The sequence below is a fragment of the Epinephelus fuscoguttatus genome, linkage group LG17 (assembly GCF_011397635.1).
Source record: "Epinephelus fuscoguttatus linkage group LG17, E.fuscoguttatus.final_Chr_v1".
NCBI classification, from domain to species: domain Eukaryota; kingdom Metazoa; phylum Chordata; class Actinopteri; order Perciformes; family Serranidae; genus Epinephelus; species Epinephelus fuscoguttatus.
In genome coordinates this window covers 38,944,294-38,963,135 of record NC_064768.1, presented here as the reverse complement: position 1 = coordinate 38,963,135, position 18,842 = coordinate 38,944,294, and the positions used below count along the sequence as shown (strand labels likewise).

At 43.2% G+C, this 18,842-nt stretch overlaps 1 protein-coding gene across 17 annotated transcripts in view; it reads left to right on the top strand.

Moving 5' to 3' along the window:
* The window catches only part of LOC125904611 (CD209 antigen-like protein E), a 37,995-nt gene that overhangs the window by 2,305 nt on the left and 16,848 nt on the right, over window positions 1-18,842 (top strand). For 2 of the 17 annotated variants that reach the window (XM_049602157.1, XM_049602160.1), the window contains exons 2-6: window positions 4,039-4,158; window positions 4,444-4,524; window positions 4,630-4,692; window positions 4,845-4,987; window positions 5,091-5,206. In XM_049602157.1, coding sequence (XP_049458114.1) covers window positions 4,039-4,158; window positions 4,444-4,524; window positions 4,630-4,692; window positions 4,845-4,987; window positions 5,091-5,206 — 523 coding nt within the window. Of the gene's footprint in view, window positions 1-4,038; window positions 4,159-4,443; window positions 4,525-4,629; window positions 4,693-4,844; window positions 4,988-5,087; window positions 5,207-5,450; window positions 5,950-14,650; window positions 14,714-14,875; window positions 15,019-15,118; window positions 15,232-15,681; window positions 16,128-18,842 lie in introns of those variants that run through there. The other 15 variants (XM_049602154.1, XM_049602156.1, XM_049602167.1 and 12 more) reach the window with 13 other exon arrangements.

Here is an 18,842-nt window from a genome sequence, read left to right as displayed (position 1 = left end):
TCATGATTGACAGTGTCAAAAGCAGCACTCAGATCTAGCAGGACTAAAACTGAGACTTTGCCTGCGTCAGTGTTCAGGCGGATGTCATTTGTCACCTTAATAAGAGCGGTCTCAGTGCTGTGATGGGGTCTAAAACCTGACTGGAAAACATCAAAGGAGTTGTTCTTTAGGAGAAAGTCAGTAAGCTGTTGGTAAACAACTTTCTCAAGGACTTTGCCTAAAAACGGCAGATTTGAAATGGGCCGGTAGTTGTTCAGTACTGTGGCATCAAGACTGCTCTTCTGTAGGAGAGGCTTTCTGACCACAGTTTTCAAGGCCTTTGGGAATGTTCCAGATTGTAGTGACATGTTAACTATGTGAGCGAGTGGTGGTAACAAACTGCTCAACACAGACTTTAGAAATCTAGTGGGTAACACATCGAGGCAGCATGTAGACGAACTCAGACTGGTGATGATCTCTTGGACAGTTTTGTCAGTTACAGGTGCAAAATGAGTCAGCTCTAAGTGTCTAGGTGGCTGCAGGGTTGTTATTGGTGTTGTGGAATTGATGGCATTTTTAATGGTCTGAACCTTGTCGCAAAGAATACTGCAAACTCATTACACTTAGATGTGGAGATCAGTTCCAATGGCAGTTGAGCTTGAGGGTTTGTTAATCTGTTCACTGTTGCAATTAAGACACGCGAGTTGTTACTGCAGTTTCCAATAATTTCAGAAAAGTACCTCTCCCTTGTTCTACGTAACATCCGGTTGAACACGTATAACTTTTCTTTATAAATTTCATAATGAACATGAAGCTTCGACTTGCGCCATTTCCGCTCGGCCCTCCGGCACTCCCTTTTCTGTGCCCTGACCGAGTCGTCATTCCTCCATGGCGCCTTCTGCTTATTTTTAACCATTTTAACCTTCACAGGGGCAATGGTGTCCAGAACATTCAAAACACTCAAAGTAACAGAGTTCAACAAATCATCAACATTAGAACATGAGGCATTTTCAAAGTTTATCATTTCCATGAACAGAGCACCTGTGCTGTTATTTATGTGTCTCCTCCGAACAACTGCAGGACCAGCCGGTGGTTTGGGAGAAACAGACAGGTCAAAGAAGACACAGAAATGATCAGACAGAGCAACATCAACCACACTGACGTTTGAAATATTAACCCCCTTTGTAATGAGCAGGTCCAGAGTGTGCTGCGCTCTGCTGTGGGTGGGCTCACACACATGCTGAGTCAGGCCAAAGGTTTCAAGGACAGCACTGAGCTCTTTAGCATTTCTGTCACAGACATTATCCACATGTACATTAAAATCACCTGTAATGACCAAACCATGAAAGTCTGTGCATACAATTGAAAGCATCCTGGTAAAATCATCAATAAAACTTTGACGGTGCTGGGGAGGCTTGTATATAACTACATAGAGTATGGACGGAGATTGTTTTAGCTCCATTTTAAAGGATACATACTCAAATGATGAAAATACCCCAAATGACAACCTGTGCATAACCATATGATCTCTAAATATTGCACACACACCTCCACCCTTTTTGTTTTCTCGTGTTTCAGATTCAAATTTGTAGTTGGGTGGAGCTGATTCCGTTAGATCAGCATTACCTGTGTTTTTGTCAAGCCATGTTTCAGTTAAAAACATAAAATCAAGATTATACGAAGAGATCAAATTATTAATTAAAAATGATTTGTTAGACAAGGATCTGACATTAAGCACAGCAAGTTTCAGATTAGTTTCAGTAGGACTGGACATTATCTTTCTACACAGGATATGAATTAAATTTCTCTGATTGGACAGTCTAACTGTCCTTCTGTAATCTGGTCTATGTGGTGTGGCTGTAGATATAGCACTAGGGGAGAATATTGTCTCACAGGGCCCCAGCTTGATATTACCTTTATCATGGCTGTAAGTCCTGGGACAGCAGAGGCCCTGTGCATCCTAGCTCTTAGGGATACCAGCTCTGGGGGCAGGCAGGGGAGGACGAGCAGGGGGAAGTTTGGGTGATGGACCAGATGAAAACCGAGGGGACAAGCTGGGGGAGCTTTAGTTTGTGAAGCAGGAGAGTTGAAGCTCCTGTGTGACTTGAGGGGCACAGTTTTATACGGGGGAGAGTTCAGCATAGTTGGTGATAGAAGTCTTGACCTTGCTATATTAGGGGTGAGGGGAACCGTCTTAATCCCTGATTTGATCAGGCTTTCAAGATGGTTGGGAAGGCCCATGGGGGAAGGTAGGGATGAAAAGGAGAGGGACAAGTCTCTAGAGGGGGTAGATGTGGTGGGGGGGCCCAGGGCTGGTCTGTGGGTAGAGGAGGTGATGGGGGTGCTGCCGGGTCTGAGACTTCTGCTGGGGCCGTCACAGACGAGTCCAAGGCCTGTGATGAGGGCCCGGGGGGAGGTGGAACCGATGGCAGGCCTGAATCCTTCGCTGGGGGCGGTGGAGGCTGTTGTGGTGCTGGAGCTGAATCCTTCGCTGGGGGCGGTGGAGGCTGTTGTGGTGCTGGAGCTGAATCCTTCGCTGGGGGCGGTGGAGGCTGTTGTGGTGCTGGAGCTGAATCCTTCGCTGGGTGCGGTGGAGGCTGTTGTGGTGCAGCTGGTGCTGAAACACTGGCTCGGTCTCTGGCTTCTGCGACAGAGATGCTTCTCTCATTCCTCTTTTCTCTCACTGGTCGCTCAGGACCCTGCCCCGGCCCATTCTGATGCCTCAGAGCGTGGAGGAGGTGTTTCGTCAGCACTCTCCTCCCACCTCAAATTGATTGACCTCTGCACAGGTGTGGGCCCTTTCCCTTGAACAGGTCCTCTCGTTTCCAGAACAGATAAAAGTTCTCAATGTAGTGCAATCCTCTGTGCACACACTCTTTGGACAGCCATGTGTTCAGCTGAAGCAGCTGGCTGAACTTGTTTATCTTCCTGTCTATGTTTGGAAGAGGTCCACTAATGAATGCCTTGACCTCCACTTTATCAAGCTCCTTGAAGAACTTAGTGAAATCCCTTTTCAAGACTTCAGTCTGTTCCTTTCTGATGTTCACTGCACCCACGTGCACGATCAGCTGTTTGACTCCTCGGTGTGTAGACGAAACTTTTGGGAGGAGTGTTGTTATCTGTGTTGTTAGAGACAGTGGCACTGGGACAGCAACATGTTTGAATTCTTCCGTGGTTTATGCCACTGATAGCACCGTCTCCTATCAGCAGCGTATCTCTGACCTTGACGTTTGGTCCAGATTGTCTGTCTGCCTGCTGTCTTTTGCCGACTTTATGGCTCCAGTTTCGTGAAGATAATCCATTTTCTCTTCGTTCGTTAGAAACATTAAATTCAGTCTCTGACAGTGGCAAAAATCTGTTTGTAAGCTGTATTTTGGGTGATGTTACGTAGGTATTAACATTGTCTCTCATCACTTTGTGCTGCTTTGGCTTAGCACCAAGTTCTCTCCAGGATGAGGCATTTGGTCTTTACAGAGTTTTGAAAAAGACACAGTATCACTCAGGTTTAAGATGAAAGTAGCAGGTTTTTCACCCTTTTTACTGAAAGTAACTGTGGGCTTCTTACCACCGGATGTCACTGGGAGCGTCTTGTGAAGTCCTTTTTCAGATTCTAAAGCAAAAATCCGTGCTTGTAGCTCACTAATTTCTTGTTGATATCTCCGACAGCGTTCACAGAAGGAATTTGTTTGGTTTCTTCCCCCGGACATGCTGCTGGCTCGTCAGATCGGTTAAAAATATAAAAATGTTCTTCAGAGTCTTGGTTTACTTAAAATAATTCATGAAATGATGGATATAGAGATTTTGCAGGATTTGTAGAAGGAGTACGATTAAAAAGCAGAGTAAAGAAGGAAGCAGGCTGGAGCAAGCAGGAAAGCGTCTGCACTCTTCAGAAGCAGGAAGCATTGAAAGTGTGTCTGACAAATGTCACTGAACCAGAGATCAATGAAGCTGCTGAGTATGTTATCATAACAGGGGAATGACAGAAACTCTGCGTGTGTGTGTGTGTGTGTGTGTGTGTGTGTGTGTGTGTGTGTGTGTGTGTGTGTTTTGCCACCTTAGGACCGCACACTGAGAAGCATCCTCCAGCCGTCCAAAGGAGGCCTCTCAGGGTAGCTGCATATTGTCTGGGAGTGCTGTGCCTCCTGATGATGACAGGAATCATCCTCTCATCTATACTCTGTAAGATAAAACACAACACTCAGTGGTGAACTCAGATGGTGAGGAGTTTCAGCCTCATGATTTCTAGGTCTGTCTTTATATAACGACATGCCAAATATTTGCTGCTATAGTTATCAGTCGCTGTCATCATTCCCACGGTTCACACTGCCTGTTAAGCTGTCGCTTCCTAACACAAATACAATGAAAGAAAAAGGGGGACAAATTCGACAGTCCTCATTCTGTGTTAACATTCAGCTGAAGCTGTTATGAGTTATAATAAAGGTGTTATCTCGTCTCGTCTTTCAGTCACTTTGGAAAGACACAAGCTGCAGAGCAGATACGACCAACTGAGCAACAACTACAGCCAGCTCCAAAAACAAATTTCAAGTAAGATCAGTTTCAAAATACCATAAAACAGGATCCACCTTCACACTGAAGACTAACCACAAATATTTCCATACTGTCTTACTTTGATCTGTTGTTGTTCTCAAGACACATCAGTCCACTACAGTCAGTTACAGGATGAAGTGAAGCAGCTGAAGGACAAAATTGAAGGTGTTAACAGTTTAAAAACTGACATATTTCTGGAAAAGTATTTACAGAGTAAACAACCTGAAAGGGAAACATGGAAGTTAAGAAAGAGCTTTAACTAAACAGTGACAGTACTGAAGTGAAATCTCTCTTTAAAACACTTGTTTGACATTAAGGGAAGTGGTGTCCTGATGGATGGAGCAGATTTGGATGCAGCTGCTACTTTAAATCTAATGAGAAGAAAACTTGGGGACAAAGCAGAGCTGACTGTCGGCAGAGAGGAGCAGATCTGGTGATCATAAACAACAAAGAGGAACAGGTGAGTGTTCATCGACTGTTGATTCTAGTAAAGTGTCTGCACTTCAACCTGCTCTGACTCTGTTAGCTGTGGCTGATTTTTGTCTCTTGCCAACGACTAGAAGTTTGTCACTGAGCTGAATGTGCGTGGAGAGTCCTGGATTGGTCTACAGAGAACATGGACAGACACAGGATGGAAATATGAATGGCAATGGGTGGACGGATCACCGCTGTCACAAACGTGAGACATCTGAAAGGTTTTTTGCTTCAATCACGTTTCTACCCAAGTTACTGTCTGTCACTAAAATAAGTATGCTTTAAAAAGTAGAATGAAAACAAAAGAGTTTTTAATTGTTATCAATGTGTTTTTTAATGGTCTTCAGAAACTGAATCAGATGATAGGACCTGTGAGGAAGTGTCGAGCTGCTTGATGAACCAGCTCTATATTACCATACTACTATTTACACTATACTGTATCACTCCAGGCTCCAGGATCACTGTGTGCTTAACAGAGAGAAAACTTGTGAACAAACAGCTACAGATTTATGCTGAGTTAAAGCTGCATGAAGGACCGTCTCTGTTTTCTTCTTCTCTGTTGTTCACACAAGTGGAGGTAACATGAGGAAAAAACTAAAGATGAGCATCAGTCCCATGGACGTGTTGAGATGAAGCTGGAGACGGTGCTCAGAGTCAGCCTCAGAGACAATTCATGCCAATAGCCGACTGAGGTGCTGCATCAAATAGTCTTCCTGTAAACATTATTAATGGTGCTATAGATATCAGAAAAACAATGGCAGTCTGTTTTGAGGGATGATTCTTCAAGGTACAAATCCCCTAAATGACTGTAAACTGAAAGATGGGAGTTCTGAACAAGGTTTCATTCTTTCATTGGCAGCCATTACAGATAACATCCATTAACCAAACTGAATCTTCAACCAGTTATTACAATAATTTGATGGATTACAGATAAAATCAATATTTCAAGTAAAATTCAACAGTTTGCCTCAAATTGCAAATAATCAGTTGTTTCAGCCCTGTTTAAAAGGACAACATTTTATTTGTCCTCCAGGTTCTGGGCACCAGGACTACCAACCTCGATGGATACCAGCACGCTGCAACATGCTGCAGTGACCAAGGACAATGGACACAGAGTGGATTATATGAGTCTAAGAACTGGATCTGTGAGAAATAGATTTCTTGTATCCTTGGATGAGGGTGGGTGGTGCTGCCATCAGCTTTGCCAAATCTGACCAATATACATTTTCCATGTGTTCATGTCTTTATTCTGTGCTGCATGCTAAGTAACCTGGATTACACAGATGTTGTTCCTCTGCCCTTCATACTGAACAATGTGGTTGGAAGTCTTCCACACAGCTTTACATGAGCACTGACTCTGTAGTCCTTCAGCATTATTATAATAAAGGTCAATAAAAACATTACATTTGGATTCAGTTTGAGTTTGTCCTGCGTTTCCTTTGAAACACCTGCAGCCTACACCTTCCCATTTTCAAAGAAGGGGACCTGAGGGTGTGCTCCAACTATCAGGGTATCACACTGCTCAGCCTCATGGGTAAAGTTTACTCCAGGGTGCTGGAAAGGAGGCTCCGACCGATTGTTGTACCTCGGCTTCAGGAGGAGCAATGTGGATTCCGTCCTGGCCGTGGATCAGTGGACCAGCTCTTTACCCTTATGAGGCTGCTGAGGGGTCGTGGGAGTTTGTCCATCCAGTCTACATGTGCTTTGTGGACTTGGAGAAGGCTTATGACCGCGTCTCTATGGGGGTTCTGTGGGGGGGTACTGTGGGTCTACAGGGTACCAGGCTGGCTGCTACAAGCCATCTGGTCCCTGGAGCCGAGTGTGAAGCAGTCAGGATGAGAGTCAGCACTTCCAAATCTGAGGCCATGGTTCTCTGTCGGAAGCCGTGGATTGCCCTCTGGGTCGGAGAGAGTTACTGCCTCAAACGAGGGTGTTCAGTGAAGCAGGGACTGAGCTGGACCATCGTGGTGAAGAGGGAGCTGAGCCAGAAGGCAAAGCTTTTGATTTACTGGTCCATCTACGTCCCAACCCTCACCCATGGTCATAAGCTCTGGGTAGTGACCAAAAGAATGAGATTGCGGATACAAGCGGACGAAAGGAGTTTCCTCTGTGGGGTGGCTGCACTCAGCCTTAGAGACAGGGGGAAGAGCTGGGACATCTGGAGGGAGCTCGGAGAAGAGCCGCTGCTCCTTCACATTGAAAGGGATCAGTTGAAGTGGTTCACGCATCTGATCAGGATCCTCCTGGGCACCTCTCGTTAGAGGTCTTCCGGATATGTCCCACTTGTAGGAGGCCCAGGAGCAGACCCAGAACAAACTGGAGGATTATATATGTCATCTGGTCTGGGAACACCTGGGGATCTCCTAGGAGGAGCTGGAAAGCATTGCTGGGGAGAGGGATGTCTGGGTGCTTTGCTTTGCCTGCTGCCACTGCGACCTGGCTCCGGATAACTCATCTGGGATCTTATTTCTCTGCTCCTCCACACTGTTCTGTAACATTATCTGCTCTCTGTATGTTACTAGTCGTGCATGTAGCAGAGCGAATCCTTCATTTCTTCCAGCTGAACTTCAGGTAATTATCACAGAACCCGGCTGCGTGTCAGTGAGGAAGATTTTCTGTCATCTATTTTATTTTCTTTAGCTAAAACATTGTCCCTGTCACCTAAACTTGTCATTTTACTTCACCCACCAGACAGGACAAAAATAACTGACTGGTTGCATTTCATTTCCTGTGTCAGAGATGTGTGAGTGTAGTTATGCACACATATGGGTATATGAGAGCACACACCCATTCTGCAGAGTGAAAACTTTGTATGTCCCCAATGTCAAAGTCAGGGAATAAATAACAACGTGTGTTTTAGATTCAAAGTTTATCAGACAGTTTTTACAATTCCAGTGACTAAACAACTGAATGCCAACATTTAAGTCAATTTAAATTATGTGGAGCTGTTCATCTACCATTAATGTGTTCATGTGTGCATCTGTGTTAGTGGTTTGTCCTGCCCTCACTTCCTGTCTTGAAGGTCGGCCACCTCAACGTCAACAGTGACAGAAGAAAAGGTTCAGTTCAGTTTAGGTTGTTCAAGATGTCCGCTGATGCACTTGCCGCACCTGATTTGAGCCTGAATGTGAGATTTACTCGAGACGTCCAACAGAACAGAGGAGAGGGAGAGGAGGATCAGGTGGAGATCGTCCAGGATGAAGAGCATCACGCTGATCTCCAGTCACAAAAAGCCAGTAAGTCTAAAATGATGAATATTATAAACAGGAAGTTGATGTCAGTTCTTGTGTGGCGTCGTGAAAATAGGATATAGAGTGATGAATCAGGACTCAGTCAATGCACCATCACCCATCATTCACTGTGGGTCATTATCAGGAGTCTTGGTGCTGTAATCTGGTGCTACATGAGTCATGATTCTTATGGAGAGAGTGACAAGCAGTAACAAAGACTCCACAGTTCAAAGAGGCCACTTTAACCTCCAAACAAGCATCATGAAACATGTTCTCTATGTCTGTTGCCTCTGTAGGACCACGCACTCCAAAGAACCCTGCAGCTGTCAAAAGAAGGAGTTTCAGTGTTACTGCAGTGACTCTGGCAGTGATGTACCTTCTGATATTGGCTGGACTCTACATACGCTGTGAGGACTGAAGTTTTGGTAACACGTCATAAGTCAGCCCGCGTTTTAGAGTGTACCTCTCGCCAACTTTCCCAGGAGTTAGCATATAATTCCCGGGATGTTACATGTACTTTCCTGGCAATTAGAGCATAATTCCTCCCGGTCACTTACCACATACTTTCCCAGGAGTTAGAGTATGCCTCGCGGTCACTTAGCACATGCTTTCCCGGGAGTTAGAGTATAACTCGTCACTTATGTAATTTCCCAAAACTTATGGTTTAATTTCCTTATATGAATCTATATATGTATGAAGTGCAGTAAAAATAAATGCTTTTGCCCTTTGCTCATGGCAGTTGATTCAGTCACTTTTATGTGGCCTATGTGTCATCAGGCAATTTCACCTACACTCCAGGGTTTTAATATTTATGTTTTGTTTACATTTCATTGAATGAGTTTGAATATGAATATGTCAAGAAATGGGTCTATATTCTGCAAATTGCCTAATTAACGGGCAGGCTGGAGTACAAAGCAAACATACCTCTCTCAAGTGCACATCTCTGGAAGTCTTGTAGTGCCATCTGAGGAGAAACACAAACAATACAGTAATGTAATAATATAGCCTACATATATCTTAAAATACACAATAATGAGTCATGAAAAGGTATGAAATGTTTTTATTATTTAATTACACAGAAAGCCCATGGTAAGTGCTGTTCTCACATCAACAGCGTACTTTCACCAAAACTTACAGGGAAACGAAGCAGTACTTTCCACCTAAGTATATACTAACGAAAGAGACAGGGCTGGATTGTGAAGTGTGCACTATTTGCCAGTCCTTAGTCTGAAAGTACTGGGTAATTCCCCAAAATTTATAGGCAGTACTTTCCATCTAAGTATATACTAACAAAAGAGACAGGGCTGGATTGTGAAGTGTGCACTATTTGCCTGTCCTTAGTCTGAAAGTACTGGGTAATTTCCCCAAAACTTACAGTGAAACCAGGCAGTACTTTCCATCTAAGTATATACTAACAGAAGAGACCGGGCTGGATTATGAAGTTTGCACTGTTTGCCTGTTTTTAGTCTGAAAGTACTGGGTAATTTCCCCAAAACTTACAGTGAAACCAGGCAGTACTTTCCATCTAAGTATATACCAACAAAAGAGACCGGGCTGGATAATGAAGTTTGCACTGTTTGCCTGTCCTTAGTCTGTAGCGTGGCTCTCAGATGTTAACCCTTTAAAAACAGTTAGTTCAATGCTTCACAAGGTAACAATATTACCAGAAAATAATACAAAGACGAATCAAAGTGTCCCTGACAAAAAAAACCCAGAGTTCCACTGGTTGTCTTATTCAAGTTCAGTTTTGTTCCTTCTGTTATAAACTGTTCAGTTTAGTTTTAATCATTTATTGTGACAAATACACTTTTTAAGTCACAAGTCACACCACGCTGGAGTGTAATGCTCAAGTGATGGAGATAGAAGAATGGATGGGCTCCTGCGGATAATAGGTGATCTTGATCTCCTTGGCTCAAGGCAGAGATCAGGTTCATGGGTGGCTCGCCATCTCTCTCATCAGGTAGAATCTCAAATCCACATGTAATTCTCCATAGGATCTCAAAAACCTCACCTGTTTAGACCGAGGTGATCTTGACCCAAGGAGTTGGATCAAGATCACCCATTATCCACAGGAGCCCATCCATTCTTCTATCTCAATCACTTGAGCATCACACTCCAGTGTGGTAGTAGTATCACAACAAGCTTTTCCACTTGACTTGTGACTTAAAAAGTGTATTTGTCACAATAAATGATTAAAACTAAACTGAACAGTTTATAACAGAAGGAACAAAACTGAACTTGAATAAGACAACCAGTGGAACTCTGTTATTTTTTTTTTGTCAGGGACACTTTGATTCGTCTTTGTATTATTTTCTGGTAATATTGTTACCTTGTGAAGCATTGAACTAACTGTTTTTAAAGGGTTAACATCTGAGAGCCACACTACAGACTAAGGACAGGCAAACAGTGCAAACTTCATTATCCAGCCCGGTCTCTTTTATTGGTATATACTTAGGTGGAAAGTACTGCCTGGTTTCCCTGTAAGTTTTGGGGAAATTACCCAGTACTTTCAGACTAAGGACAGGCAAACAGTGCAAACTTCATAATCCAGCCCGGTCTCTTTTGTTAGTATATACTTAGATGGAAAGTACTGCCTGCTTCTCTGTAATATACCTTTTCATGACTCATTATTGTGTATTTTAAGATATACGTAGGCTATATTATTACATTACTGTATTGTTTGTGTTTCGTCCTCAGATGGCACTACAAGACTTCCAGAGATGTGCACTTGAGAGAGGTAAGTTTGCTTTGTACTCCAGCCTGCCCGTTAATTAGGCAATTTGCAGAATATAGACCCATTTCTTGACATATTCATATTCAAACTCATTCAATGAAATGTAAACAAAACATAAATATTAAAACCCTGGAGTGTAGGTGAAATTGCCTGATGACACATAGGCCACATAAAAGTGACTGAATCAACTGCCATGAGCAAAGGGCAAAAGCATTTGTTTTTACTGCACCTCATACATATATTAAAAGTATACCTTCATGGATTTACTGAAAATTATTTTTAAAGTTGAAAGCAAAGTTTCAACATTCCCAGTGACACAGTCTGAGTGAAATCATGTTTGAGGAAGTATGTGCCAAGTGACCAGGAGGTATTATGCTCTAACTCCCTGGAAAGTATGTGGTAACTGACCGGGAGGAATTATGCTCTAACTTCTGGGAAAGTACATGTAAGTTCCCGGGAATTATACGCTAACTCCCAGGAAAGTGGGCGAGAAATACACTCTAAAACGCGGGCTGACTTATGAAATGTTACCGAAGTTTTTAATCCAAACACTCATATCTTTAGTTCCTCTATGTTTCTTGTCATGTCATGTTTGAGGCCTTTTTTTCTGCTAGATACAGTGGCATGCAAAGGTTTGGGCACCTCTGGTCAAAATTTATTTTACTGTGAGTAGTTAAATAAGTAGAAGATGACATGATCTCCAAAAGGCATGGAGTGCAACACTACTTGTGCACCTAGCAGCGCCCAACCACTTCCTAATATAGGAGCTAACCGACCTTTTAATTCTCTCCACAAGGGATACTGGAATTTCATAAATTAATAAGTTAAATAAGTAGAAGATGAGCTGATTTCCAAAAGGCATGGAGTTAAAGATGAAACATTTCTTCAGTAATTTAAGTAAGATGACTTTTTAATTTCAATCTTTTACAGTTTCAAAATAACAAAAAAGGCAAAAGGGCCTGAAGCGAAAGTTTGGGCCCAGCTTAGCCTCTGCCTGCTTTTGTTTGTTCCCACTTGGCCTAATAATTGTTTCTGTCCAGGATCTCCTGCCGCCAGCCACGCCACACCGGACCCCCTCTGCCACGTACTCTGCCATCACCGCCTACCAGCTAATACCCCCCTTGACTCAATAAACATTTTAAACTTACCTGACCTTGTCCGCCTGCTGCATTTGGGTCCAGCCCGAGTCGTGACAAATTCACAGAACAATAATCAGTTCTCCCACCCGATGAATATTTTGAGTCATCAAATTTCAAAGTTTAACTTCACTAAACACGACAGCTTAGTTAGGAAACAGTTTCAGTTTTGGCAACAGAAATTATTGAGAAAATCTAATTTCCTGTTTTAGCCATTTTGTCAATCCGTTGTGTGTGTGTGTGTGTGTGTGTGTGTGTGTGTGTGTGTAGTTGTGAATAAATGTGTTGGTAGATCTATAAATAGATACATACTGTTATACCACCTATACCAAACTCTCACTTTTTTTAACTATGAAAAAAAGTTTTACAACAATATATTTAAAGTTTGTCTGACCACCAAACTAGAGTTATCAAGTTTTAACCTGAAATGAGTCGAGTAAATGAAAGTGTGTGTGTGGGTGTATGTGTGTGTGTGTGTGTGTGTGTGTGTGAGTGTGTGTGAGTGTGTGTGTTTGTGTGTGTGTGGGTGCTGGTACTTCCTTTGTGTTCTCGACTGAAACCAGACAAAAGACAGACGATCAAACACTGGCAGCAGCATCAGTGCAGTGTGCTACGTTACTGCTATACTTCACTAGTATACATTAAAGTTTCACAGCAGCTTAGTAAGCGTTGAACACAACGCAGTAAACTGTACATAAAGTGCAGCTACAGTTTGTCCTCTCAAGATGTCCTCAGATATTTATGCCACACCAGATTTATCAAAGAAGGTGAGATACAACAGACAGGTGCAGGAGGACACAGTGGAGTGGGAGGAAAGGCAGGCGGATATCTACGAGAATACGGACGCTATCGGGAATAATCACACTGATATTCAGTCACGAAGGAGGTAAGTGAGAAATTACACGAACTAATCACCAGAATTAGTGTTGGCATTGTTTTTTTGAGCTGGCATATTCTTCTATTATTTATTTTAACTGATTTATTTTCTTATTTATTGATGTAAAATTGTTTTTATGCTGCCTCTGGTGTTTCCCTACCAATGAAAGGGTTTCCTCAGTTCCCATTTTTTATGAGTGCTGTTATAATTTTAGTCCTTACCATTACAGTTTCTGCTTTATATGTGTGTATGTGTGTGTGTGTGTGTGTGTGTGTGTGTGTTTGGAAGCACAATTCGTCTGTAACGCAGAAATGTCTCTGTCTCTATGTTTGTTCTGACAGACCTACACGTACAGTATGAACCTCTGTAGTTAGCCGCACAATGATCGGCTAAAGAGAGAGTAGCAGAGCTCTCTGGGTAGACGACTCATCTGCAGCTGTTCTGTCACTTATTTCAAACACAAGCTCGATGTAATATTTTATCACGCATCACTGCATCATCGTCTTTGTTTATGGTATCATTTAACTGACAAGTTTCAACTCTGAGATCTGAGGAAGCATCAGTTCTGGTAAAGACAGTGTAACAACAGCGTGCAGAGTAACCACGGGTCAGTGAAAGGGGAAGTGCAGCGTGACGAGGTCTGCTGAATATCATTATCAATACAGAGCCAAGAATCAGAGACTGAAGAGGGAAAATCACTATGACAGCTTTTTGTTGTGAGTCATTTGTGCAGTTCAGACATTTCAGATGACGCCATATTTGTTTTGCTTTAAAACTATAAGTGGTTCACATCAGAGTGTTTAAATGACTTGTTTAAAGTGTGTCTGACAAATGTCACTGAACCAGAGATCAATGAAGCTGCTGAGTATGTTATCATAACGGGAATGACAGAAACTGTGTGTGTGTGTGTGTGTGTGTGTGTGTGTGTGTGTGTGTGTGTGTGTGTGTGTGTGTGTGTGTGTGTGTGTTTTGCCACCTTAGGACCGCACACTGAGAAGCATCCTCCAGCCATCCAAAGGAGGCCTCTCAGGGTAGCTGCATATTGTCTGGGAGTGCTGTGCCTCCTGATGATGACAGGAATCATCCTCTCATCTATACTCTGTAAGATAAAACACAACACTCAGTGGTGAACTCAGATGGTGAGGAGTTTCAGCCTCATGATTTCTAGGTCTGTCTTTATATAACAATGACATGCCAAATATTTGCTGCTATAGTTATCAGTCGCTGTCATCATTCCCAGGGTTCATACTGCCTGTTAAGCTGTCGCTTCCTAACACAAATACAATGAAAGAAAAAGGGGGACAAATTCGACAGTCCTCATTCTGTGTTAACATTCAGCTGAAGCTGAGTTATAACCAGAATAACATCCCCGTGGCTGTATGCCTCCACACACCAGTCAAGTTACAGCTAGAGTTTACATCTATGTCTGTGAAAACATGGATGTTTCACACCCACTGTCCCCTCTGGGTTGAAATAAAGGTCTCTTATCTTTCAGTCAAAGACGATCTGCAGAGCAGATACAACCAACTGAGCAACAACTACAGCCAGCTCCAAAAACAAATTTCAAGTAAGATCAGTTTCAAAATACCATAAAACAGGATCCACCTTCACACTGAAGACTAATCACAAATATTTCCATACTGTCTTACTTTGATCTGTTGTTGTTCTCAAGACGCATCAGTCCACTGCAGTCAGTTACAGGATGAAGTGAAGCAGCTGAAGGACAAAATTGAAGGTGAGAACAGTTTAAAAACTGACATATTTCTGGAGTGAAAACTTAAAGTATTTACAGAGTAAACAACCTGAAAGGGAAACATGGAAGTTAAGAAAGAGCTTTAACTAAGCAGTGACAGTACTGAAGTGAAATCTCTCTTTAAAACACTTGTTTGACATTAAGGGAAGTGGTGTCCTGATGGATGGAGCAGATTTGGAAGCAGCTGTTACTTTAAATCTAAGGAAGAGAAAACTTGGGGACAAAGCAGAGCTGACTGTCAGCAGAGAGGAGCAGATCTGGTGATCATAAACAACAAAGGGGAACAGGTGAGTGTTCATCGACTGTTGATTCTAGTAAAGTGTCTGCACTTCAACCTGCTCTGACTCTGTTAGCTGTGGCTGATTTTTGTCTCTTGTCAATGACTAGAAGTTTGTCACTGAGCTGAATGTGCGTGGAGAGTCCTGGATTGGTCTACGGAGAACATGGACAAACACAGGATGGGAATGGCAATGGATGGACGGGTCACCGCTGACAGAAATGTGAGACACCTGAAAGGTTTTTTTGCTGCATGAAGGACCATCTCTGTTTTCTTCTTCTCTGTTGTTCACACAAGTGGAGGTAACATGAGGAAAAAACTAAATATGAGCATCAGTCCCATGGACGTGTTGAGATGAAGCTGGAGACGGTGCTCAGAGTCAGCCTCAGAGACAATTCATGCCAATAGCCGACTGAGGTGCTGCATCAAATAGTCTTCCTGTAAACATTATTAATGGTGCTATAGATATCAGAAAAACAATGGCAGTCTGTTTTGAGGGATGATTCTTCAAAGTACAAATCCCCTAAATGACTGTAAACTGAAAGATGGGAGTTCTGAACAAGGTTTCATTCTTTCATTGGCAGCCATTACAGATAACATCCATTAACCAAACTGAATCTTCAACCAGTTATTACAATAATTTGATGGATTACAGATAAAATCAATATTTCAGGTAAAATTCAACAGTTTGCTTCAAATTGAAAATAATCAGTTGTTTCAGCCCTGTTTAAAAGGACAACATTTTATTTGTCCTCCAGGTTCTGGGCACCAGGACTACCAACCTCTGACACTATCTGGAAGGCTGCAACATGCTGCAGTGACCAAGGACAATGGACACAGAGTCAGTTATCTGAGTCTAAGAACTGGATCTGTGAGAAATAGATTTCTTGTATCCTTGGATGAGGGTGGGTGGTGCTGCCATCAGCTTTGCCAAATCTGACCAATATACATTTTCCATGTGTTCATTTCTTTATTCTGTGCTGCATGCTAAGTAACCTGGATTACACAGATGTTGTTCCTCTGCCCTTCATACTGAACAATGTGGTTGGAAGTCTTCCACACAGCTTTACATGAGCACTGACTCTGTAGTCCTTCAGCATTATTATAATAAAGGTCAATAAAAACATTACATTTGGATTCAGTTTGAGTTTTTCCTGCGTTTCCTTTGAAACACCTGCAGCCTACACCTTCCCATTTTCAAAGAAGGGGACCTGAGGGTGTGCTCCAACTATCAGGGTATCACACTGCTCAGCCTCATGGGTAAAGTTTACTCCAGGGTGCTGGAAAGGAGGCTCCGACCGATTGTTGTACCTCGGCTTCAGGAGGAGCAATGCGGATTCCGTCCTGGCCGTGGATCAGTGGACCAGCTCTTTACCCTTATGAGGCTGCTGGGGTCGTGGGAGTTTGTCCATCCAGTCTACATGTGCTTTGTGGACTTGGAGAAGGCTTATGACCACGTCTCATGGGGGGTCCTGTGGGGGGTACTGTGGGACTACAGGGTACCAGGCTGGCTGCTCCAAGCCATCCGGTCCCTGTATGATGGTTCTGTTGGCTTCATCACACCGTGACCTCCAGCATGCACTGGGGCGGTGTGAGAGCGAAGCGGTTGGGATGAGAGTCAGCACTTCCAAATCTGAGGCCATGGTTTTCTGTCGGAAGCCGGTGGATTGCCCCCTCTGGGTCGGGAGAGAGTTACTGCCTCAAGCGAGGGGGTTCAAGTATGTCTGGGTCTTGTTCACGAGTGAGGGTAGAATGGAGCATGGGATGGATCTGCGGTTCGATGCGGCATCTGCAGTGAAGCAGGGACTGAGCTGGACCATCGTGGTGAAGAGGGAGCTGAGCCAGAAGGCACGCTTGTGATTTACTGGTCCATCTACGAACCAACCCTCAACTATGGTCATGAGCTCTGGGTAGTGACCAAAAGAATGAGATTGCAGATACAAGCGGTCAAAAGGAGTTTCCTCCGCGGGGTGGCAGCACTCAGCCTTAGAGATAGAGGGAGGAGCTGGGACATCTGGAGGGAGCTCGGAGAAGAGCCGCTGCTCCTTCACATCGAAAGGGATCAGTTGAAGTGGTTCTCGCATCTGATCAGGATCCTCCTGGGCACCTCTCGTTAGAGGTCTTCCGGATATGTCCCACTTGTAGGAGGCCCAGGGGCAGACCCAGAACAAACTGGAGGATTATATATCTCATCTGGCCTGGGAACACCTGGGGATCTCCTAGGAGGAGCTGGAAAGCATTGCTGGGGAGAGGGACGTCTGGGGTGCTTTGCTTTGCCTGCTGCCACTGCGACCTGGCTTCTGGCCTGGGAACACCTGGGGATCTCCTAGGAGGAGCTGGAAAGCATTGCTGGGGAGAGGGATGTCTGGGGTGCTTTGCGTTGCCTGCTGCCACTGCGACCTGGCCCCGGATAACTCATCTGGGATCTTATTTCTCTGCTCCTCCACACTGTTTTGGAACATTATCTGCTCTCCGTATGTTACTAGTCGTGCATGTAGTGTGTAAAGTGTATTTGTCACAATAAATGATTAAAACTAAACTGAACAGTTTATAACAGAAGGAACAAAACTGAACTTGAATAAGACAACCAGTGGAACTCTGTTATTTTTGTCAGGACACTTTGATTCGTCTTTGTATTATTTGCTGGTAATATTGTTACCTTGTGAAGCATTGAACTAACTGTTTTTAAAGGGTTAACATCTGAGAGCCACACTACAGACTAAGGACAGGCAAACAGTGCAAACTTCATAATCCAGCCCGGTCTCTTCTGTTAGTATATACTTAGATGGAAAGTACTGCCTGGTTTCACTGTAAGTTTTGGGGAAATTACCCAGTACTTTCAGACTAAGGACGGGCAAACAGTGCACACTTGTAATCCAGCCCTGTCTCTTTTGTTAGTATATACTTAGGTGGAAAGTACTGCCTAGTTTCTCTGTAAGTTTTGGTGAAAACGCTGTTGATGTGAGAACAGCACTTGCCATGTGGTTTCTGTGTAATTCAATAATAAAACATTTTATACCTTTTCATGACTCATTATTGTGTATTTTAAGATATATGTAGGCTATATTATTACATTACTGTATTGTTTGTGTTTCGTCCTCAGATGGCACTACAAGACTTCCAGAGATGTGCACTTGAGAGAGGTATGTTTGCTTTGTACTCCAGCCTGCCCGTTAATTAGGCAATTTGCAGAATATAGACCCATTTCTTGACATATTCATATTCAAACTCATTCAATGAAATGTAAACAAAACATAAATATTAAAACCCTGGAGTGTAGGTGAAATTGCCTGATGACACATAGGCCACATAAAAGTGACTGAATCAACTGCCATGAGCAAAGGGCAAAAGCATTTGTTTTTACTGCACCTCATACATATATAGATTCATATAAGGAAATTAAACCGTAAGTTTTGGGAAATTACATAAGTGACGAGTTATACTCTAACTCCCGAGGAAGTATGTGCCAAGTGACCGCATCGTTATATACTAACTCTGTGGAAAGTATGTGGTAAGTGACCGCGAGGGATACTCTAACTCCTGGGGAAGTATGTGCCAAGTGACCAGGAGGTATTATGCTCTAACTCCCTGGAAAGTATGTGGTAACTGACCGGGAGGAATTATGCTCTAACTTCTGGGAAAGTACATGTAAGTTCCCGGAATTATACGCTAACTCCCAGGAAAGTGGGCGAAATACACTCTAAAACGCTGGCTGACTTATGAAATGTTACCAAGTTTTTAATCCAAACACTCATATCTTGAGTTCCTCTATGTTTCTTGTCATGTCATGTTTGAGGCCTTTTTCTGCTAGATACAGTGGCATGCAAAGGTTTG